Here is a 24,302-nt window from a genome sequence, read left to right on the forward strand (position 1 = left end):
TTCTAATTGTATTAGCCTTTAAAAGTCCACAATTGGCGGCCCGATGGCAGAGTGGTTAGGGCACGTACCACATGAGCGGATGCTCTCGGCAGGCGAGCTCCGGTTCGACTCCCGACCGGCCAGACTCTTTTCTACATGTCATTCCCCCTCTCCCTCTGCCCCTTTCCTGTCACTCTCTACTGTCCTGTCAATAAAGGCAAAAAAAAAAAGTCCACAATTGATTAACCTCTACTTGGAACTGCTACTTGCTGTGGGTTCAGGTTGAAGGATGCTGCTGTTGGCAGCTTTTTGTCATTTCTGGTTTCAATATGTTGTTAATTTTGTAGCCCTTGATGATGTGTCTCTGTCTATCCCTTCAGGTTTAATGCTTTCATGCTATGCAAAGTGAAACAAAAGATGCCTGTCCTCCCAACCACCGTATCACAGATTGGTAAATAGTCTGTATGTCCTGACCTTTTCATAAAGGCAGATGATGAGTGTCAAGAAGCCAAGGTCACAATGTGACTGAAATGTTTCTGTACCTGGAGGGCAATGATTATAGTCACATAACTGTGTCCATGACAAACAAGCCACAACTTCTATGACTGTTACAGTAATACACTGTTTTCCTTTTATGTTTTTTTTTTGTCAATTTGATCCAATTCATTTTGATGTCTTCTAGTGGAAGTGATACAAGGAGAACATTAAGGTCCATAGCTTTGACCTTTGTATGTATTCATTTTGCAATTTTGCGGTCTATAAGCATTTCAGCTGAATCATGTGGGTGATATAATCAGGGTGATATATGAGTACATCCTCAAGTGTTTGCCTGGAGGGGGAATGGATGCAGTCGTAACAGATGTCATAATCTCATTAGGCCTCACAGGTATATGAAAGGTACGTTTTCAGGACAGAATTAAATGGTGATTATTAGAGAGCATAATGTATTTACTAAATTTTCCCACTCCAGTAAAATATAACTTTCAGATTCATTGTTTCAGCTGTTCATTCAAAGGTAGTAAAAACATGCAGTCGATTAGCTATTATAGCTATAAGGTCTTGTTATTGTACCACTGAGCAATGCAACTAACTGATCTTTGCAGTATTTTGGCTGAAGAGTTAGCCAGACAGTGGTGATGGGGGAAAGACCATGGCGAAGGATTTATTTCTTCTGGAGCAAAATTCACAGAAATCTGACTGTTAGATATTAAGAAATGTTATGTGCAAGGCTGAGTTCCTAAGGGACTCCTGATGGAAAGTTTATTGAGGGGTGAGAATTGGAAAAGGTGCATCTTCTGAGGAGCATGAATTGATTAGTGTGATTTGTTATGCCTATTAAATTATTATTTCTTGTGTGCAAGTCAACATTTTGGCATGACGGTGGAAAAATGGGCCTCCTCTGCAGCATTTTGACAAGAAAACTCAGGAGATTGCAAAAACACCTGGATTCATCCACAGAAAAATACTGTGGAAATTTGGCTACCAAGTTTCTAGGAATGTTTTCATGGACCAAGGTGTGAGTGAAGGTGATATGTTGACCTCATTGTAACACTTAACAAAAGGCAAGCAACATCACACCAACACATGGGAGATCACCCTATAGGATAACAAAATTTCCACACTAAATTTCATGGTAATCTGACTAGCAGTTGTGAAGATATTTTCATTAAAAACTTAAAAAATAATTCATTCTGTGGGGATCACAAATGTTTCAAATCAAAATATCATGGCAATTTAGTCAGTAGCTGTCGAGACATTTCTCTAATAACCAAAAATTCCATGGTAAAACTTGGACCTGATAATGGCACTAGAAGAGAAGTCAGAGTCACCATTTCAAAGGATCAAAATATCTGTACAAAATTTAATGGCAGTCCATCCAATAGTTTGTCTGGACCGAATGGTGGACCAATCAATTGGCAGGCCAACGTCGCCATCCCTAGAGACACACAGATTTTGATCCGTATTTATCTAAATTTAGTTTACTTCACTGAAAGAGCATGTGCCGCCAATATTTTCTGCACTGCAGGTGACAAAATGTCCATAAATCCCCAAATACTTAAATATTCATTCAGTCTTTTCTGAATTAAGGAGGATTTAATTAGGATGTTTCTGGCGTGCATGTGATCTGTCTATGTTCTTGTCCTCTTTCTCCTTGTTAGTCTGGTACAGCACACATCCTTGCATTAATAAACTCTGCCGTGTGTGCCGTGTGCATTTGCGCCTGTGTTCTCCATTACACACAGCTGTGCATTAATACAGTGGATCAACCTCACCAGCTGTTGTTCAGTACAACTCAATGTACTCCAGGGTACCTTTTTTGCACTGTGGTATTACATAAGTTATACTTAAAATTTTGTTGTCAATGGTTATATGCCTAGTGTGTAGATGAGGGTGTAATGAGGGGAGAATGAGTTGGAGGGTAATTTTAGCTATATTTTCCCATTTCTGCCCTTAAGAAACATCAGATGTCAAAAGTCCCTCCCCTCAGATGTCTTCCTAATGTCCTCAGGAGCCTGTTACCTAAGCCTTGATTGAATTTGTCTTGGAGAGCTGCTAGTTCTGCCAGGCTGGCGCCACTCCCTGTACTTTCCTTATCCATGGCTTCTGTTATTTCTTTGGCTGGATTGATGATTTGATAACAGCATCAGTAGTCTGTGTGCAGAACACCTGAGTATTTTTAGTGTATTCCAGTACACCATGGAAGGTTTGTAAACTGCGTTGAATGATTGTGGGGGAGCTTGCAGGCTCATCACTGCCTCGGAATAGAGTGTACCGGCATAAATGGCCTGCTAATGTGGATGTGGAGGGCACTTGGCATGTTTCCCACACAGAAAAAAAATGTGTTTAAATTAGCTGTATGTCTGTATATCTGTATGTATTTCTTATAAAAACCTTCTTAGAGATGATTAGATGCAGAGAAAGAAAGGTGCAAAACGTGTCCTTTTTTATTGCAGCTTGTGCAGTATCCAAGATTTAGGGTTGAAAGCAAAATAGCCATCATTAATAAAGTACACCTGCATGCACAGAATGAATCAAACATTCCCACATCTGTTTAGTGTACTTGTATGCGTGCAGTTTAAGTGGGTGTGTGAGTATTTGTGTCCATCATTACCTCTGCTCAACATCTAAGCAGCAAATGCAACACACTGACTTCCTGATGACCCTTTTAGTGCAAAATCACCCGTCTATTGTGCTTTGAATTATCAGTACATTTCAACTTGATTGGTGGGTTATGCTGTAATCACAGTCGTTCATGTCATCCTTTTCAATGTGTACTTTATCCATATCAGTCCCAGTGCAAAGCCTCAACATGCAATCAGACTATCAGCTTCATGTGGACTCACACCTGGATTACTTGTTAGGTGGAAACTAAGGAAAGTGACATTGTCATTGGTTACAATATGTCTCTTGGTGTACAATAATACGTTTTGTATTGTAAGTAATTTCCTCTTCTTCCCATACACAAGATTTTTTTTTCATTTTCAGTTGGAGTCTACGCAGCAGTGTTGTTGAGGCTGCTTTGGTTACCTCATGTATCTCCTCTTCTTTTTGACATTGCTGAATATATGATATATGAAATTTGATGTATGCTGAAACATGTCTGGAAGACACTCTGTATCTACTCAGGCATACATTAACAACGTAAAACTAAAAACAGTTTTTTCTTCATTTTACTTCTAGAACCCCAGACTTTAACTTGAGGTAGATTAGATTGTTTTATCCACATTATCTTGCCCTCAACAACCTTCCCATATATGGAATGGTCAGAGTTTTATAACAAATCTTTTTTAATATTATGTCTGATACAACATGGTTGATTCAGCACCACAGACACACAGTTAACCTCTCTGAAAACACAACCACACTGTCCAACACATCAGAAGCATCTCCACATCAAAGACACTTGAATGTAACCAGATTGCTGTTACCAAACTGATTTGTTGTTGTTTTGTAGCCTGCTGACTAACACTCACATGACTCAAATGTCTTGGATCACATCCTTAGTAAAAGGGAGGATACTCCGGGTACTCCGGCTTCCTCCCACAGTCCAAAGATATGCACATTAGGTTAAATGGCTCTCTGATTAACTGGTTAACTGACTCTATATTGCCCATAGGTGTGAGTGAGTTTGTATGTGGTTGTCTGTCTCTATGTGTCAGCCCTGTGAAGATGTTAACCACCTAGCCTGGTAGCAATTGGGTGACTTTAGGATTCTTAATAATATGGCACATTGTGTTGATTGTTTTCTATCGTCACAAAAACTCATGGAGACCAAGTAAAGACTAGATTGAGGAGAGAATGTGGTAACTAAAGATACATTCAGTGGTTAGATGACAGTGCCCAATGTCAGCTCATTATATCTTGACAGACTAGAAGACTATATTCAGGAGAAGTAACGCCAACAGAAAGGCAAATTCAGTGTTCAGCTGACTAAATAACAGTAGCTAATATCAGCTTGATATGTTGAAGTGATCCATTGAGCCAAAGGTTTCAGCAGTCCGAGTTAGCTAGCAAGTTTCCTCCAAGCTGAGTCTTTTTAGCACATTTCTTTTTGTGTTTACAGGGACATGTAGTCAAGTTTAAAGACTCCTTCCTCTTGTTGTGTTTCAGCATCAAACCTATGTGCGAATTCTTTGACAAAGAAAACATAGACACAGAAGCCTAATGTTAAGTTTGACTAATGTTTGTAATGCAAATATGCTCAGAACTTTCAACATACATAGCACATACGTAATTGTATTAAGACAAGCTTGGATTAAATCAAAATCTTGTCCTTGAATGTGCCTTTGGACAAGCTCCACTTTGGTACAATATTATTACCGACAACAGCTACCTCTTTATTTCTCTTTTAGCTGTTCAGCTTTGCCACCATTCTACATGAATTATCAAGACAGGAGGCTAATGTATGTGTACAGCTATATTATGTCTCACATTTAAATTGCTACATACTGACAGCAAAATGCATTATGTCAAATTATCATATCTGCATTCACAAACTGGTTACCATTGTGTTCCAGTGTCCTACAGAGCATACTGTAATGTAATCAACATTTGAATGTTACCATTTCTGAGACATGGAGAGCTTCGATTATAGGGCTTTTATTGCACAGCAGTCTTCTCCTCTCAGTGTAGAGAGAGAGGAAGGAGGGATGAAAGAGATATTAAAGAAGAGGTCGCTAGCACCTGCAATTGAAAGACAGAGGGGAGCAGAGAAACTAGCAGCAGGAGACTATAAGTGCAGTTACTCAGTCAGTTTTTCTAAAGATCCAAGGTCTAACGAGAATGGAGCTTAACCCTCCATCACTGCCACAGGCTGCTTAGTGACTAGTAGTCAGACTGTGCAGTGACCATATCTTGAAAAAGACATTGCATTCTCATTCTCAGCTTTTCCCATAGAGCCCAAAAACCAGTAAGAATGCTGTTTCAGTAGGTGAAGTTCAGCAGTCGCTAAATCACTCACATCAAGTTTGTTTCCTCTCGCCTTTATTCATTTCCCTTCTGTTCCCTTTTGTTGTCACCTCCTGTGGGAAATGGTGCGGTTATGGAGAGCTGAAAGCTATAAACAAACATCAATTGAAAGCTCCAGCAAGAGAATGCAGCTGCCCTATGAGCTTTTATGTACCTAGTGTCTTATGGATGTAAACAAGTGAAGACAACAGATAATGCAATCTGAGCACTACAGCAGCTGAATGTCTACATTAATTTTGATCTCGGCCTCCTCCCACTTGAACCTCCAGTTTTTAAAGACAAATCAAAGAATGCAAGTCTGACTTTCAAATTGTTAAAACCTTATGTTCTGTTTCAAGTCTATTCATTTGCACCTGGACCATACACAATTAGCCTTTACTTGGACTCTTACACATTTTTTTTGAGGTGGCATTTAGATGCTAATCATGCGATATTATTTCATTAAAGGTACATGATTAAGTTATTATATTAACATTGTACGAGCAGCTTAATTTAAACATAAATGGAAGAAAAATTTAACATACACAGTGAATTGGTCCAGAAGAACCTGCAGACAGGTGTAGCCTGTATTACACCTCTGCAGAAAAGGCTTTCATATGAAAAAGCTCTACACAAATGATTCTTGTAAATGATTTTGAGGTCCAAATACAATCATAAAATCCAATCACTTGAATATCATGATGTGGCACTTTAAATAAAGATTTGAAAAGCAAATAAGGGACACAGTTCTAATAAAGTCTTGAAAACAGCAAATTCATCAAGAAATATTCTCAAAATAAACATCAGTAAGCTAAAAATCTTACAGAAGCCATGAAATCAAGCGCTATGAAGGAGGGCCCTTGACTGGGCCCTTTTGTTCATATAATCCAGGCTCGTTAGATGAAACATTTCTATGAAGCTTTTTGTCGTGATGGAGTGCTGCTTATTCTGCTTTTGTCTATTTTTAGAGGAAGCACCTTGCTTAAGTTCAGGAAAGAAAAAGAAAGACCCTCCTGCTGGATTCTGCCCCAAAGCTAGTTTGGGATAGATAGAAATTTCAGCCAGGAAGCATCTCAGTCTGTTCCTCAGTCTGTATTTTACATTTCTAATCAGGGCTAACTCTAATAGAGCAATGATTATTAAATTGAGACATGAATATACCAACCGCTACATTAAATACTACCTTAAAGCTGAAGCGAGAGACTGAGATGATTTCAGGCTTCAACAACAGGAAGAAAGAGTGCTTTCATAATGTTCAAGCTATTACTGCTGAGATTTCATGAAATGACATTTTCAAACAGTAAGAAAGAAATGGAAATGAATCCTTCAAATGACATACTTCTCTGCCAAAGTGAGAAAAAAAAGAACATTGAAAAATCTACAACCATCTAGAGCCCAAGGTTTCATATTAGGTAGAGCAGTTAGTCAAAACATCAAAACACGACTTCTCAAGGTAAGTGAAAGTAGGCAATAACATAAGCAGTAACAAAATAACATACTGGCTCTTTACTCATGGTAAATGCCTTTTCCCCAACATTTTCAATCAGAGTATAGACTACAACAAAATCATTTCTACCTAATAACAAAAGACTTTGGCTGCTATGATTTAGAAAAAAATAGGCTACATTAACAATGGCTCAAATGACTGTGTGTGTGTGGAAGGGGTCAGTTGTAGTAAAGAACCCACAGATATTTTTCCTCTCCACCCTGCAGTTCCCCTCAGGTCTAAGTAATGTTAAAGCATCTTTCACCTTATTGTTCTGGTTTTATGGCCATTTACAGACATTACTGTTTTGCTTGAACCCCAAGGTTCTCATCTGCATCATTTCCAGCAGCAGCCGTTTTCAGTGAAATGTCTCTGATAACACTGAAGTTTTAAGGTCAACGTAGTGGAGCGTGTAGTAACTAAGAGCCAGAGGTTTCCCTCAGGAGCTGGTGGAGACCAGAGATGAGAGTTGCAAGTCAGTTAGTGGTGTTTTTCAATTCATCCATCATTTTCAGACTGCACCCCTCAGCATATTGTAGAGACTGACTCCCTGCAGTAACAACTTGATTGGATTTTTAATGGACACCATCATCACATCTCCTCTGTTCTCTGTCTCTGTGTCATTTGTCAGGTGGCCAGATGGGAACATCGTACACGGACAATCTCCAGGTTCTTTGGTAGCCCTTACGTGGCCTGTTACTGCTTGGGCTTTGTCATCATTTTGCTCAACGTCTACCGCAGCCACAGGTGAAGCACACATCTTTCTTGTTCTTATTTCTTTCAAACCAAATCATCTTCATTTTCTTCAATTGAATTATTATAAGAGGTATGAGTCTTTTTGATTTTTATTAACACAGCATTGTATGCTTAAAGGTGGAATGTCTAAGATCATGGTACTCGCTCTACATCCATAGGTGGCAGCATTTCACCTCTTTGCCCCCCTCCTCCCCTGCTCAAACCTGCCTAATCTGGTCTGGTAACAGTAATGTAAAGTGGTTACAATATGATGAACCAATCGACGAGTATTGACTCGGTCTACTGGATCGATATAATCTCAGTGTACAGTCATCAGTTATAAAATAAGTCACTGATGTAACTAGCTGGGCAAATGGCGAGCAGGAGTAGGTAAAATAGGCAAATAGGATGACAGAGTGAGCTGGAACCTTGACGTAAATTTGAAAAAGACACAATCAGCGGTCGAAGTGTATCACATGGAGACTCTTTTACAGGAGCAACAGTCTGGGGATGAGAGATGCAACAGATCCCTTTATTAGTCTGCACAGTGGCTAGCAGCTCACTCTCTCACTGATGTCTGTGACAGGCAAACTCAATTGGCAGTGGAAAAGGGGTCAATTGGCTTTTATTAGCAGGTTTAACCTCATTCAAAAACCTTGTTTATACCCGCTGATTTTGGTGAAAAATTTGGTATTTATGGAAAGCTGAGAGCTCAACGTCAAACTGCATCTTTTTGCTTGCCAAGAGCTCAGCAGAAAGCCATGATGCTACTAGGGAGCTGTATTGCAACTTCAAACTCTGGAGATAGCTGTTGTTCCTCGTCCTCTTATGTAGCACTGAGGGCAGACTAGACACTACACTGACTCACATAGCATCCAGTGTCATTAAGTGGTATTACAAGATGGGACGGGCCGGAGTTAGCTGGTTAGCATCCTAATTTCATTGAATACCTGTGAAATCAGTAGATGGAGGTCTTAGTCATGACATCATCTCTGTGGCTCCTTCACACGCTGTTGATAATGTTAGTTCACTTTTTGAACATTTTAAACTAAAATTCTACACATTCTACACATTGCACCTTTTAATATAGTATGTTTTATGTGAACCCTGCAGCTTCACTGTGAGACAGGACTTCATGCGGTCACCGGAGGCTAACACTAAGCTTAGAACACAACTAAACCAGATTTGCAATCAACTCTTTTACCTCCTGTACCTCTTGTCTTGCGTTACCATCTGTCTCGCTTGTATTTTCTTACCTGAAGAAGATTTATGTCTTTCATAACCAGGAAGTGTAAAAGTTTTCATTTTGTTTGTTCTGGAATAACAGCACCCTCTTCCTGTTTGGTGCTGTAAAGCCATTCAGCAGATTTCCAGCCCACCCCAACCTGCTGACTCACAATGTGAAATGCATGGTTAAAGCTACTTTCCAGGTCTTGGCCTGCCTTATGTAACTTTTCTTTCAGTTACCCAGTTTTGTTTCCGGTACATTGTTGATGCTAAAATGCTACATCAACTGTGTTAAACCTCATTTTGTTCAAGTTCTGTCATGCAGGACTCACTCCTTTTCCCTTTCGTTCCATTGCCCTCCTATTTTATGGCTTCCTCTTCTTCCTTCCTCCACCCCTGTGTCCTCTTTTCTTCTCTCTCATTGCTGCTCTTTTTTCTCTTCCTCCCATCCTTATCTGTGCCTACGGTTCTTTATGTACCAGTGTCACCCCACGCCTGCCATCATACAGCAGCCAGTGGAAGTACACACCCACACACCTCCCACTATGGATCAAAATGGTGACAAAGCACCTTCAACAAAAAACACACATATACAGTATGCCAGTGTGAGAAGACTGTCTTTTCCTCTCTCAAAGGATGTCTGTAATGTCTGTTGCCAGGCAACAATGCTTTTGGAACAAGCTGCTTTGAAGCGATAAATCGCCTTGCCGGCTTTCTTCTTGTGCTTCTGGAGAGAATGTTTATCAACCTCAGTGCAACCAGAGAGACTAAAAATTGTAGTACAGAACAATTCATTCACTCGGATAAGCAAGAAACAGAAGATGTGAATGAGGTGAATAATGGCTCAGTCGTTCAACATGGACTCACACATGTAAATAACCTTGAAATGCTTTTAGTTGCACTGTAATGACGAAGAAATTCGCATAATTGCTCAGAAAATGTAGTTCTTTTTTTCTAATTTTGCTGAAGAGCACATGCGTGCAAATATCTCTACCTCTCAGCAATATTAACGGAGAGCTTCTGCGATTTGACACGGAAGTCTGTTTAATAGTCATGGGCTTTTTGTATAATTTCTCCGAACGCCATTTCCTGCACATTAATTTGTATTTATAAACACAGGGTGTATGGTGAGCGCCTCACAGATTCTTTTGACCATATTTTTATTTTTTTTTCAGTGAAAATGAAAAATAAAGAGGATGCCAGTCTGGTGCCCAATGAAGATGTTTCTAGTCCTGACAGATGAAATTCAGAGTAAAACAGGACTTTACAGTTGGAGTTATTGTACTAAAGCAAACTGTTGAGCTCCAGTTTGTAATCAGACCAACAATCGGCAAAGTTGCGCTTCTTTCTCATCTTTCTTTTCTGTGCCATGCCTGATAACTTGTGGCACAGACAGTGTTTTTGTCTGCAAATTGATGGAGTAAGGGAGTGTCTTCCGTTTATGGCCAATTGTGGGAGTGGAAAAAAGGATTGTGCATGTGCATCCAATTTCTCAATAAGTGAGATTTTTAAAACGCAATCCTGCATACGCACGCCTTTATAATTCTGACATAAAGAATGCAATTGCATATTTCTGGTGTTGTGGTACACATAGTTTTAGTCATAAATCTACACAGAGTTCTACGCATCTGGCCCCAGGTGGGGAGGAGCTAAGAAAAGTTTCTATTAATTTAATTCTTGGTTTATGCAGGATCTAGAACTGCTCTCTATGATTGGAATCATCAGTCAGGAAGTCCCTGAATCAGCTGGCATGTTCTCAGTCAAATGGCTGTTCCTTTTTAGAGCTGCGTCATTGTACAGAGCTCAGGTGCATCCTGTTTCCACTGATCATCGCTCAGATGTTTCCGGATTATAAGGCGCACTGTCGTTTTTTGAGAAAGTTAAAGGCTTTTAAGTGCGCCTTATAGTCCGGAAAATACGGTACATAAAACATTGCTGAGTGACTGATTTTACAGTGTGCAGTTTTAATGATTTATTACAAAGTTTTGGATAAATTAAGCAACTACCCTCAGTGGTAAGTGGCTGAGGCTGATGGATCATATAGGGTTTCTACCCATCCACCAGACCAAACTGACAGTAAAGTTGAAATAACTTAAACTGATGGTCAGAACATAAACCTCTAGTATTGTTACATTATCCAGACGAGTCCAGTGTGTTTCAGTGTTTCAGTGTTATCTAACACTGAAGATATTATTAAAAACATTTTGGAAATTAGAATACAGAATGGGTAAAAACCACAAATGAACCAGCAGCTATTTCCACTTTGCAACTGTGTAGTGCCACTAACCAATAGTGATGTGTGATACCACTGATTTCCTATCCAATCCGATACCAAGTAATACCCAAGCCGGTATTCTGATACCGATACAATACCGATACGATACCAATACTTCGTACAAAAGCTTAACATGTTCAGAGAAGGGAAATAATAAGTAGGTTTTAACCATTTCAAATATGACATCAGACTACTCTGTCTCATTCTTTGATAATAAAGAAACATACATTCAGTGCACCGTTTAGCACTACAACAAGCTAAGTAACAAGCCATATAGGGTGAGCGCAGTTTCTGATGTGGTAGTTAGAGCTAACATATGAACAAAATAACACCAGACTTTCTAACACCTCAAAAAGCAGAAGCACAGACTTCCTCACATTCTGTTAATCAATTAACCACAAGCCATATTAATCCTCCCAAAGGCACCAACACCACAAACAAGAGGTCACGTTCAGTAACTCTGAGGTGATATTGTGTCCTGTGATTACACCTCAGGTGTTTGACAAGGTTTGTGGTGTTGCCACAGCACCTTACGGTCTTCCCAAACATGTCACAAACTGTATTGTTGTTGTTCTGAGAACTCAAGAAGTTCCACACATGATTTTGTTCATCATCAATGTCAACACTCGATCAGGTATTATTTAGACTTCATCCCTTACTTGATTGGCGTTACTTTCTACTGTGTCCTTGTTGATGATAAAAGACACATATACCCCAAATTATTGAGTTCAGGTATCCTTCTTTTAATGTGAGAATTATCCTGGAACAGAAACGTTTCGAATTGGAAGTATTGATATTTCAGTATCGATCCACACAACACTACTAACAAAGCACATACGTGGGTGAGAAATACATTACAGTAGCTGCTTCACAGTAAAAGCCTCCCAGTAGTTCTCTGGAGGAAAGTTTCTAATGTGAAACAGCAGCAGAAAATGTTAGTATGATATTACCAGTAAATTGACAGAGCCCAAAAACAGTTTCGTTATGGCTTTAGAAAAGCTGAGGTCAATATCTGTTAAAAGATTCAAAAGCACTGATAGATGTTTGAGGAAGGAGGCCCTCAGAGTTTCGCTGTGGCTGACCTTGCTGCCAAGCAGGAGCAAAATGGATGGGTGGGTCAGCAGATTTGTCCCTTGCTGTGAGGCCACAGTGGAAACGTGTAATTTCTGCTCCACTCAACACAGTAGGCTACACCTAAGAGGCTCCCCTGGAAAGCAAATAACAGACAAGCTGACCGATTGAGCAGCAGACTGACTACCTTACAGCTTCACCTTCAAGCTGCTAAATTGCCTCATTGACTTACACGTGCACAGACTGATTCACTGGCGTGCTGATTAGCTGACTGACAGCTGCATCTTTTTATAGTTTCACCACAGATTTTTTAGTCTGCTGTTTGACAGACATGCAGAGGATGCAGAGTTATTATTATCTGCTCAGCGCACAGCAGTGATACTCTCCATTGATTAAGTTTAATAATAGACCTTTGGGGAAAGCTGTGGGGGCTTTAACAAGTCATTTTTTTAATTAGCTGAGTGTGTTTAATTGGCGCCCGTGCTATTAACAGGAGGCACAATGAGTTGGGAGTTGGGATTTACAATTTGCAAGTGTTAAATATGAAAATGTCACGCTTCCACGCTCTCTTTGTTTATGCTTGGGGAATGTTAGAAGCTAAAAACAGAATAAACCAAAATCCATATTTAGAAATATGATTGATATTTGAAAACAGGCCAACAAAATATGTATTTTGTCACTTCTGTTTTTAGTCTAGAATCTGTTAATCTGTCGTGTTCCGTACATGTTCCTTCTTATCTACAGTATCTACAGACCTTCAGATTGGTTGGAAAATGATGTGTCCTCTAAAATGCAACCAATGTACAATGTAGCGATTCCGTGAGGCTGCATATAGCATCCTAACATGTTCTGAGTAACAAAATGTTGAAGTTTAGTGGATAAGACTATGTGTTTAGTGTATAAGTTAAAAATCTGTCCTCCTAGTAGAACTAGAGGGAGGGTCAGGGGATCACCAAAATCAGTAGGATTCATCCTCTGGGCAACATTACTGTACAAAATGTAATGAAAATCCATCATATAACTGGTCAAATATTATAGTCTGGACCAGTGGTAGACCAATCAAATGACTTTGACATCACTAGAGCCATGTCAACAACACACTTAAATGTAAGATGTTTCGAAAAAATCACACACACTGTGTGATATATTATTCATTATATTTACTGTTTTCTTACCTAAAGAGTTGTTGTTTATTTTCCTGGAAAACAAAAAATATGAAATAGGTTTGAATAAATGTAATTATTTATATGTGCACAGGTCATGGCCATGCCATCCATTTTTTTTGAATGTGTGTGCTTGTAAAAAAACTGTAAATAACACTGAGTTCAGGGCAGATAAGTCAAACTACAGAGAAATGTATGTGTTGTCTTAACAGATTTGATGTCTAAAATAGAACAGCCATCTCTAACTTATTAACAATAATAATAATAAACATGATTTCACACATTATTGAATTACAGTTAGATTACTGTTGTTTGTGTTGGTGTGAAGTTAAATTTGTTTTATATCACGTTGACTCAAGTTACATAAGCAGGGTAATATCCTTTTCTTTTGTGGACACAAGTACTAACAGAGCGCAATCATAATCATAAAAATATGCTGCATGTGTGATAAGGTATTAGGAGTTTCCCCACCTTCATCACATCCCTTTCATTTCTGTCCATCCCCTTCTGAAGTGCAGATGGGGTTGCTTTCTGGAGTACTGAATGGGCCTGATGGACAAGGTCCATCTTTTGCTGTAACAGGAAGACATGGTGCAAAGCTGTATTTTCTCTGCAGGACTGGACTTGGTAAAGACTAGAGCTGAAACTGATTAATGGATGAGTCAATAGAAAAGTATTCAGTAACTATTCTGATAATTGTTCAGTCATTTAAGTAAGAGAAATGTCACACAGAATTTGCAGTTCCCAGCTGCTAAAATTTATATATTTGCTGGTTTTCTTGGTCTCCTTTGACGGTAAACTGAATATTACAGGGTTTCTTAGATAATTGTTTAGACAAAACAAGTAATTAGAATAGAATAAAATAATTTGGCTCTTAGAAATTGTGATGAGCATTTCATGACCTAAATAATCAAGATTATAGATTATGAGATTAATCAAGAAAATATTTAGCAGATTAATCAATAATGAAAATTGTCAGTTGTGGCCCTCATGAAGTCACACTCTGCATGTTCAGGGGGTAGTCACAATTAAAGCTGCATGTATAATTTCTTGGGAATTCATTGGAACTGCTGGAGTCAGTGGACCTGTTGTGGTGCTAGCCTCTGTGAAGTGCATGGGGAACCTGAAGATTCTCACCATAAAGCCTCTGACTAAATCTGATGTTTTACCCAAAGGTCCCTTCTGACTTTTATATGAACCCGGTGATAGGAATACAGAATATTTGACCAAAAGTCACATCTCTCAAGTCATGCATGAGCGGAAGATAACCTTTCTATTTAATCTACTTCAATTGTATCAGAAGTAGAAAGGACACTCAGGCATCTGCTTTTGTTAGACTATTGTGACAATATAGCTGCTGTTAACTGCTACGTCAGCGGCACATGTAGGATGCAGCATTTCATTATTATATTTGTTTGAAATGTCACAAGTAATAGTGCTTTCATTTGTGCGTATGGGCTCTTGACCATGGCCAGCCCAGTACACGTTGACTTTTTTAGCTCGTAATGCTGCAAGAGGTAAACGAAAACTGCCAACGTCTTACTACTTCGGGTGGAAATATGTCACATTTTGAAAGTTGACACATTTTCCATTAAAAGAGAGAAAGAGCATACAGTTCAGGTACACTCCCACTTCAGAAGAAGTGCAAGTGGTGCTGTTAAGTATTTCTCTTTAACAAGCAAGAGACATCAATTTTCTACTTGTTGGCATCAAGAGTAGGAAATTGATGAGAGGATGGAGCAGCAGTTGCCATGATATGCGATAGTTATTTGTTCTGTTTGTAACATTAATATCCAACCAAACTTCACCAAGGATTCAAAGGAATTAAGGGGAGCAAAGGCTGACTGGTCTAACAGAGGGAAATTTTCCTCAGTGTATCCTCCCAGAAGCCACATAGTTGTGAGTTGGCTTTAGCATTTTGGACAGACAGGAGAGCGTGAATATAGGCCAATAGCTACTGCATGTAGATCACAAGCATCACCACCTTTTATGCAGTGGAAGCTCTAGAGCTGTTTTACATATTGAGGGAATATTGCCAGAGGTAAAGATTGAATTAAAATGCGTACAAGTGATGCAGTAATAACAGCATCTCTGAGTAGCAGGATCCCTCTGGTCAAAATTGTAATGTGTCACATTAAGTCGCAGGCTTGGACAAGTGCACATCAAATATTGTAGTCTTATAACTTAATCATAGTGGCAATAAAAGCTGTAAGCCTGAAATTGTAGATAAAATCCCATGATTTAAAACTGAAGTGTGGTTATGTGAAATCACCAGCCTTGCTTCTCATGCATCTTGCTTTTATTAACTTTGCTGTGAAGTGGCTCATTGTGAAAGGACTTTTTCTGGCTCCCACACTGAACCTTCCCTCCCTCATCTTCATATGGTTCCTCCCCATCCAGCTGTCTTTCTCTCTAATTGGACTTTCCATTTCACATGCTGAAAGGTAGAAAGAGAGCAGATCTATGGCTCTGATTCCTGTGGGTCCTTCATTCCTTACTATCTGATACCTGTTGTGTTAACAGACTCCACTATCACAAATGACACATAAACAACATGTTTACAGTACATAAACAAATGTAACACAATAAATTAAAAGCATGAAAACAGTAAAATGATAAAACAAAGTTAATTTAAAAGAAAAATATGCAAGGTTTTTCTGTATTTCTGAAGCTACATCAGCAGTGACTCGTCATCAGCTGCTTCAGTACATCCAGCGGTCAGTGGCTGACACCCACTGACCACCTGCCCATCTCTGTTCCGCAGACCCCTTTTCCCATCTCTTTTCCAATCCAAATCCCAGCAGTATACCTTGGTAGACCACCTTACTTAACAGAAAGCCCAGCAGTCGCCCTTTGTGTTTGACATGGTGAAGCAACACGCTGCATCACATTACACTTCCTGCTCCCTTTGACAAAGGGACAATGCCATAAGATTCACAGCACAGACCTCCTAACCCAGTTTTCTCTTAACACCAAACCTATTTTTGATTTGGGAGTCATTTTTGTCTGCAGGAAGTACATTGCATTCAGATGGCAACCCACAGGTGTGTTAATGCTGGCAAACACAATGCTGCATCCACCTCAGCACCTGTGTGTGTTCCATTGTAGTGTGCAGCACTAGGAATGCGTTCAACACCACAGAGACTTAACTTTTGATCTGTAGTGACGTTTTGAAGCAGTGGGGTCATGATGGCCTTAACAAAATTCATTTACAAAACCACGAAGACTGTAAAAAGGGCCCAGCATTAACAGGCAATGAACAGTATCACAAGTCTTGCTCTTCCGAGGACTTAAAAGTCAGAAATCATCAAACATTTTGTGTCATCAGACCTCCTGCTAACTCACCTCTGAAGGTTTGGTTCATATATTCCAGTTCAGAAGTTATTATTCACCAGTTAGTCGACTCAACGCCAGAGATTCATTTGGGCACACTAGTACTTTGAATTTACAGTTTAAGGTTTCATTTAGTAGGTATGGGATACAACATTTTAGCACCTGCAATATGAAAACCAAGCTGATAAAACATGTATTATACATAAATATTTTGCATAGTGGACTATTAATACTATTAATACACATTTACACAAGCTACATTGTAATACAAAATAAAACATTACAGACGGAATATGTCTTTTAAACCATAAATGTAAACAAATAAATGGAAACATTTTAAGTTAATTGGATGCTTGCAATATATATTTTCATATCACAGTAAAACACTTTACTTTAACTTTAATAATATCATTTAATAATATTACCCATATATATAAAATATATAAAGGTACAAAGTTAAATTGAACTAAAACTCTCTCTTCCACTTTGGACAGGCACCATTTGTGTTCCAGCACCATGCAAGTACACAACAGGATATGGGAATTTCTCTGACTGCCATTTCTTATTCACTGGAGCCAGAAATCCAAATTTGGTCAAAGCAGAGGAAGCCTGTGTGGAGCTGGAGAATCGCCTCTGGAGCTAGTGTTATTATGGCGAAGTTGTAAGAAACATTTCTACTCAGAAAGACCACTTTGAAATCAATGCATGTTAGTAAAAAGATAAACCTGTCTGTGGCTTTAGCAGTCACACTGCCCACAAATGAAGCAGTGTAACAGTCAATCTGCCATGCTTTTGTCACAAGTTACTTGTTACTTACTATGATAATTCATTGCAAATTGCAACCATAATTTGGAGAAAGAAATTTCAGACTTGACAACCAGAGTTTCAGCCAGTCTGACTTATTACAATGTTTTTATTTTTTCCATCATATTGCAGCTCTGTACCTTGTCTGGAATTGGCCAAACTAGAACACAGGTTACCCCCTTCGATTGAGTTCTAGCATCTAACAGTGTGTGAAAGAAACATCTAGAGGCTTACTGGTTTCCTTTTCTATCCAACATAGCCATTGATTAGCAGACTGATTTACTGGTATGTCTTGGTATATGGGTTGGTTTTTGTTCTGTTTTGTTTTTTTGTTCTAGTAAGCCCTTATTTCAGCTGCAGATGTGGTTACGTTGGTCTCTCAGCAACAATGGCTACATACTTTTCTTTTTTTTTTTTTTTTAGGCTTTTTGTGCCTTTATTAGATCAGTGGAGACTGACAGGAAAGGGGGTAGAGAGAGGTGAATGACATTCAGGAAAGAGTCAGACCGATCGGGAGTCGAACCGGTGACTGCCTGCTAAGAGCGTCTCCCTAACCACTCAACTACCGGGCCGCCCCGCTACATACCTTTCTTCTCGCCACATTCCTCCATCTCACTCCATCTCACACAACATTACGTATTTGGGCAGCATTTCTGTGTGTGAACACTTGCTTTGAGTAATTAGGGCACAGTAGTGAGGAAGCAGAGGAGAATAGAAGAGGGAAAGATGAAAGTCAGATTGTAATTGTAAAAATATAAGAAACAGCACTTGACAGAGTAAGTAAGGAGTTGGGAAGGATCTATTAGTTGTATGTATCCAGGTTCCCATGGGCTCTCACACATCTGAGCCACCTAGTGAGGTTATAGAGTAGCTTCAGAAAGTATTTAGACCCCTTCACTTTTTGCACACTTTATTGTGCTGTAGATTACAAATGGATAAAATTGCAGACTTACAAACTCCAGTTCGCCCTCAGTTCAGTGTATTAGGGTATGCTTTCTAAGCTATTGTGTTATCAAACTGTAGGGCTGTATTAGAAGGGGAGATATGGGGGTTATTTGATAGTCTCCACATTCATCCTCTTAACTGCGAACTCTTAATCTGAACTCAAGCAGTAAATATTGTGGAGTTTAAATCAATAATTACATTTTGGCATGAATTCATCCCTTGTGTCAGCACTCTGCAAGTTCCATCTTTTTATACGGGCAACACTAAAACCCAGTTGAGCACCTTTTAAAGCACTCTCCCTTTCAGAAAGTCTTCATACAAAGACCTTAGGATAACGCAGTGGATACAGAGTGAAAATGCTTTTACTGCATGACCACAAATCATGGCCTTCATCTCTCAGCACAGTCTACAGTTGAGAGTGACGTCAGGGGAAGTTAAGGACTGTCACTAACAAGCACTCTCTTTATACTCACACACACATGCAGTTGATGCATTAGAAGTTATAGTATAAGACTTGGCAAGAGAGGAGACAGATCATTTTCAAAAGATGGAAATATGAAATATTTGATTGTGTCTACAATGATGATTTTGTGCGCTAGCAAAATTGTGATGCATAGAGACTCACTTATTTAGTGGGGTTATTGGTACTGAACTGCAAAAGGTGGATCCTGTGAGTGAGTCACTGAATGAGTGCATCTCTCTTGGTAAGCCCAGAGAACAAAATGGAAATGTGACTTTACTCTCAAGTAATATTAAAGGTAACATCAAGTTGGAGGACATATAATGGTTTGTAAACAGAAAGTCTCCGTGATGAATAAGGTCATTTGTACTACTTGCCCTGTATGTGTTTCCATGCAGTGATATCACAATGATATCTCAGTCTCAGTTCACAGTGATCAGTCAGAAAGTCAGATATTATAGAGCAACAAAGTCTGCATAGGGAGGAGGTCGGAGTGGATCAACAAAAATAGGACCATGACGTGTTTATTATGGTCACCATGGCAACAGAGCTCCCCTCACCCTACTAAACCATGATCTTTCCCCAAACTTTACCAAATTGTTTTTTGTGCCCAAACCTTTCAAAACTTTAACAATAGAGTATTCACATAATAAAACAGATTTTTCAACAGTGATTTGTAACAGTTTCAGGAAGCACATACAAATGATGTGATCCTGCCAGGGGTATCAGATCAGAAAATGCTCCTGTGTTTTTGTAGAGGAAACAGACATACAACATATTTTATTTTTTACTTTGGAGGACTTGAAGATTAAGCAATGGTACGGTCCACTTTAGGGCTGAAATTGTATTATAAGATTCTGCCAGGCATGAATATGGGAAACATATTGTAATGTTTACAATTATAGATAAGAATGCTATATAAATGCCCCCTGCCAAATTATTGTTTGTACAATTATTAATCAGGGAGTTCAGACTGCTAAATCCCCCTGTAATTCGAGCCCTGCTTTTCCTGTCAGTCGCTATTGTGTGTAGGAGGAGTCCTTGTTACCACTTGAATCTGCATTAAAGGTCTCCCACTTGGACTTGGGTTATGCAGTACTAATCCAACCCTGCTCAAGGTCCAGAGCATCTGCAGGTTACAGGTTGGTAATAAAGTTGGTTATGGTTCTGTTCTTGTCCTTGTTTCTGCAGTATGACAGTGGCGATGAAGGCACAGGCCAGGTGGGAAGTGATGGACGGGACAAGTGTCTTCTACACTGGGGTAGCTCTCATGGTGCTGGGCACTGTACTAGTGGTCAGCAGCTTCCTCGCTCTGGGATTCACTGGAACCTTCTTAGGTGGGTATTAAAGAAATATCATTAAAGGAGAGCTTTGTCAAGCCCAAGAAAATAGCTCAAGTGACATCCCTCAGTTTGGTTTCTCAGCGTAGTCTTTGTCATGAACCAGCTCAAAACTTACGACAAAACAAGGGAGACCACACAAATACATGAGGTTTAAAGGAAATCAAATTTATTATAACTAAGTATAAGCAAACTAAAGTTTAAGGTGGCAAATGTATGTCAGTAGGGTCAGTGGTATGGTGGGTGCATGAATGTGTGGAGATAAACTGAAGCTAACCCAAAACCCAAACCTCAATCAAACCAAAGTCCTTCTTGCTGGCAGGAGAGAGAGAGAGAACTGATTTCTCCAACCCAAGGTGGGTTCAGGTGTGGCTCATCTCTCCTGACACGCCTCTTGGCTCAGCCTCCTAAACAGGAAGGAAAAAAGGGAAAAACACCAGCAACCACAAACAGAGTGGGTGGGGTCATCACAGTCTGATCAATCTGTATGCAAATCTATTAGGTTAATGGAGGGCAATACTAAATCACTGGAGTACTTCTGTAAGTCACTTTGAGTCACAAACATCCAGTTAACTCACAAACCATTGCAGTTTGAATGGATTGACCAAAGATTATTTAGTGCTTTAATTTGTTCAAATGAACTGACAGAACTTAAAGGAAATAATTTGATTTGCAATTTTTTGTTGATTCACACTTATTGTAAATCTTTATTTTTCTATGATCGCTATTACTTTGCTAAATATATCAAAGTGGTGTTGCCACTGTATCAGACAGGCGTTGAATAAACTCTATGTGTATTTTTGTGTATTATTACTGTGTGAGAGTTGGGATCCAACTGACTGGAATCAAATTTTTGGTCATCATTTGGATTTTTCTCAAACACAGATCTGTAATCCTTTTTTACATCGCCATATAAATACAGACGTTGGACATTTCTAAACACGTGTTCCATCAAAAAAAAAAAAAAAAAAAAAAAGTCTAAACTTTTTGTTGATTTTGTTTCTACTTTGTTTACCCATGCACAGAACATCATATTTCAAATACATTTGCTTCTGCTTAGTCTGTTAATGGCAATATCTAGTCATGGTCTGTTAATGGTGCGCTTGCGCGTCTCCGCCGGCGCGCACTCCGCACACCTCTCCCAGGTATCTTTTTCTCCAAGGTGCGTTCACTGCCCAACAAACTGGATGAACTTCAGCTACTGGTGCAGAAGAACAGAGACTTTTCTTCATCTGCCGTCCTGTGCTTCACGAAGACGTGGCTGTGTGGATCGATTCCGAACTCTGCGCTGGAGCTGGCCGGCTTCCAGCTCTTCAGAGCGGATCGCGACACAGAGCTGTCCGGCAAAACCAAAGGTGGAGGAATCTGCTTTTATGCAAACAGTGGCTGGTGCAGAGACGTGACAGTGATCCTGCAGCACTGTTCTCCTGACCTGGAGACTTTCATCATAAACTGCAGGCCCTTCTACTCCCCCCGTGAGTTCACCTCAATCATCCTGGTCGGTGTTTACATCCCACCACAGGCAAACGTGCAGGAGGCACAGCGGGCGCTCGCAGACCAGATACTGTGTGTGGAGCGGACCAACCCGGACTCCGTAGTTATTGTACTTGGTGACTTTAACAAAGGGAACCTCAGTCATGAACTGCCCAAATACAGACAGTTTGTTAATTGCCCGACCAGAGAGGGGAACACTCTGGACCACTGTTACACCACAGTCAGTGGTGCTTATCACGCCGTCCCCCGGGCTGCACTGGGCCACTCTGACCATGTCATGGTCCACCTGATTCCCACATACAGGCAGAAACTAAAACTGTGTAAACCTGTTGCGAGGACATCGAAGCAGTGGAGCAGTGAAGCCATAGAGGATCTGCGGGCATGTTTGGACTGCACTAACTGGGATGTGTTCAGGACTGCTTCCAACAGTCTGGATGAGTTCACAGAGGTTGTGACGTCATACATCAGCTTCTGTGAGGACTGCTGTATCCCATCACGCACCAGGGTGAGTTATAACAATGACAAACCCTGGTTCACAGCTAAGCTCAGTCAGCTCAGGAGGCAAAAGGAGGAAGCTTTCAGGAGTGGGGACAGGGACAAGTTTAAAGAGTCCAAGTACAGGTTTAGCAAAGCGGTGAGAGAAGCTAAACGACTGTACTCTGAGAAACTTCAGCTCCAGTTCTCAGCCAATGACTCTGCTTCTGTCTGGAAAGGGCTCAGAAAGATCACAAACTACAAACCTAAACCCCCCCACTCCATTAATGACTTCCGTCTGGCCAACGATCTGAATGAGTTCTACTGCCGCTTTGAAAGACAGTGGGACAAGCCTGACACTAACCTCCACATCAGAGCCACATCAGAACCCCCCTCCTCCCCTACCAAAGGAACGTCTCTCTCTATCCTGGAGAGAGATGTCAACAGGCTTTTTAAGAAGCAGAACCCCCGCAAAGCAGCCGGTCCTGACTCTGTCTCTCCATCATCCCTGAAGCACTGTGCTGATCAGCTGTCTCCAGTGTTCACAGACATCTTCAACACCTCACTGGAGACCTGCCACGTGCCAGCCTGCTTCAAATCCTCCACCATCATCCCTGTCCCCAAAAAACCAAGGCCCACAGGACTAAATGACTACAGACCCATTGCCCTGACCTCTGTGGTCATGAAATCATTTGAGCGCCTTGTCCTGTCCCACCTCAAATCCATCACTGACCCACTCCTGGACCCCCTGCAGTTCGCCTACAGAGCCAACAGGTCTGTAGACGACGCCGTCAACATGGCTCTCCACTTCATCCTCCAGCACCTGGACTCCTCAGGGACCTATGCCAGGATCCTGTTTGTGGACTTCAGCTCTGCCTTCAACACCATCATCCCGGCTCTGCTGCAGGACAAGCTCTCCCAGCTGAGCGTGCCTGACTCCACCTGCAGGTGGATCACCGACTTCCTGTCTGACAGGAGGCAGCACGTGAAGCTAGGAAAGCATGTGTCTGACTCCCAGACCATCAGCACTGGATCCCCGCAAGGCTGCGTTCTTTCTCCTCTGCTCTTCTCCCTGTACACCAACACCTGCACCTCCAGCCATCAGTCTGTCAAGCTCCTGAAGTTTGCAGACGACACCACTCTCATTGGACTCATCTCTGATGGCGATGAGTCTGCCTACAGGTGGGAGACTGAGCGTCTGGTGACCTGGTGCAGGCAGAACAACCTAGAGCTAAACGCTCTGAAGACAGTGGAAATGATAGTGGACTTCAGGAAGAGCCCAGCCCCACCCACCCCCATCTCCCTGTGTGACTCCCCCGTGGCTACCGTGGAGCATTTTCGCTTCTTGGGAACCACCATCACACAGGATCTCAAATGGGAGCTAAACATCAGCTCCCTCATCAAAAAAGCTCAGCAGAGGATGTATTTCCTGAGGCAATTGAAGAAGTTCAACCTGCCAAGGACTATGATGGTGAACTTCTACACCTCCATCATTGAGTCCATCCTCACCTCCTCCATCACCATCTGGTACGCTGCTGCCACGGAGAGGGACAATAACAGACTGCAGCGTATCATCCACTCTGCTGAGAAGGTGATTGGCTGCAATCTTCCGTCCCTCCAGGACCTGTACGCCTCAAGGACTCTGAGGCGTGCAGGGAAGATTGTAGCTGACTCCTCCCTCCCTGGACACAAACTCTTTGAGACACTCCCCTCTGGCAGGAGGCTGCGGTCCTTCAGGACCAAAACCTCTCGCCACAAAAATAGCTTCTTCCCATCTGCTATTAGCCTCATCAACAAGGCTAGAGAGCCCCACTGTTGCTGATCAATTGCACCAGTCACCAGAAAAAATTCCTTGTATGTGAAAACATACTTGGCAATAAAACTGATTCTGATTCTGATTCTGATTCTGATTCTGATTCTGATTCTGATTCTGGTCTAGTCAGTCATGGTCCCCAGAGGATGAATCCTACCGTTATTGATTCCCTGACTTTGCATCTACCACCATAACCTGGTTGAAATTAAAATTTCTCCAATGTTTTATGATCAAACACATGCAAAGCAAATATGA

The 24,302-nt window shown here is 40.7% G+C and overlaps 1 protein-coding gene across 3 annotated transcripts in view; it reads left to right on the forward strand.

Moving 5' to 3' along the window:
• Positions 1 to 24,302, forward strand: part of pemt (phosphatidylethanolamine N-methyltransferase) — a 72,944-nt gene that overhangs the window by 22,272 nt on the left and 26,370 nt on the right. For all 3 annotated transcript variants that reach the window (XM_071462971.1, XM_071462972.1, XM_071462974.1), the window contains 2 exons: positions 7,545 to 7,660; positions 20,118 to 20,263. In XM_071462971.1, the coding sequence (XP_071319072.1) occupies positions 7,545 to 7,660; positions 20,118 to 20,263 (262 nt within the window). The remainder of the gene's footprint in view (positions 1 to 7,544; positions 7,661 to 20,117; positions 20,264 to 24,302) is intronic.

This window comes from Trachinotus anak, unplaced genomic scaffold (assembly GCF_046630095.1).
Source record: "Trachinotus anak isolate AG129_WGS33_773 ecotype Australia unplaced genomic scaffold, CSIRO_AGI_Tana_v1 ptg000025l, whole genome shotgun sequence".
Lineage (NCBI taxonomy): Eukaryota > Metazoa > Chordata > Actinopteri > Carangiformes > Carangidae > Trachinotus > Trachinotus anak.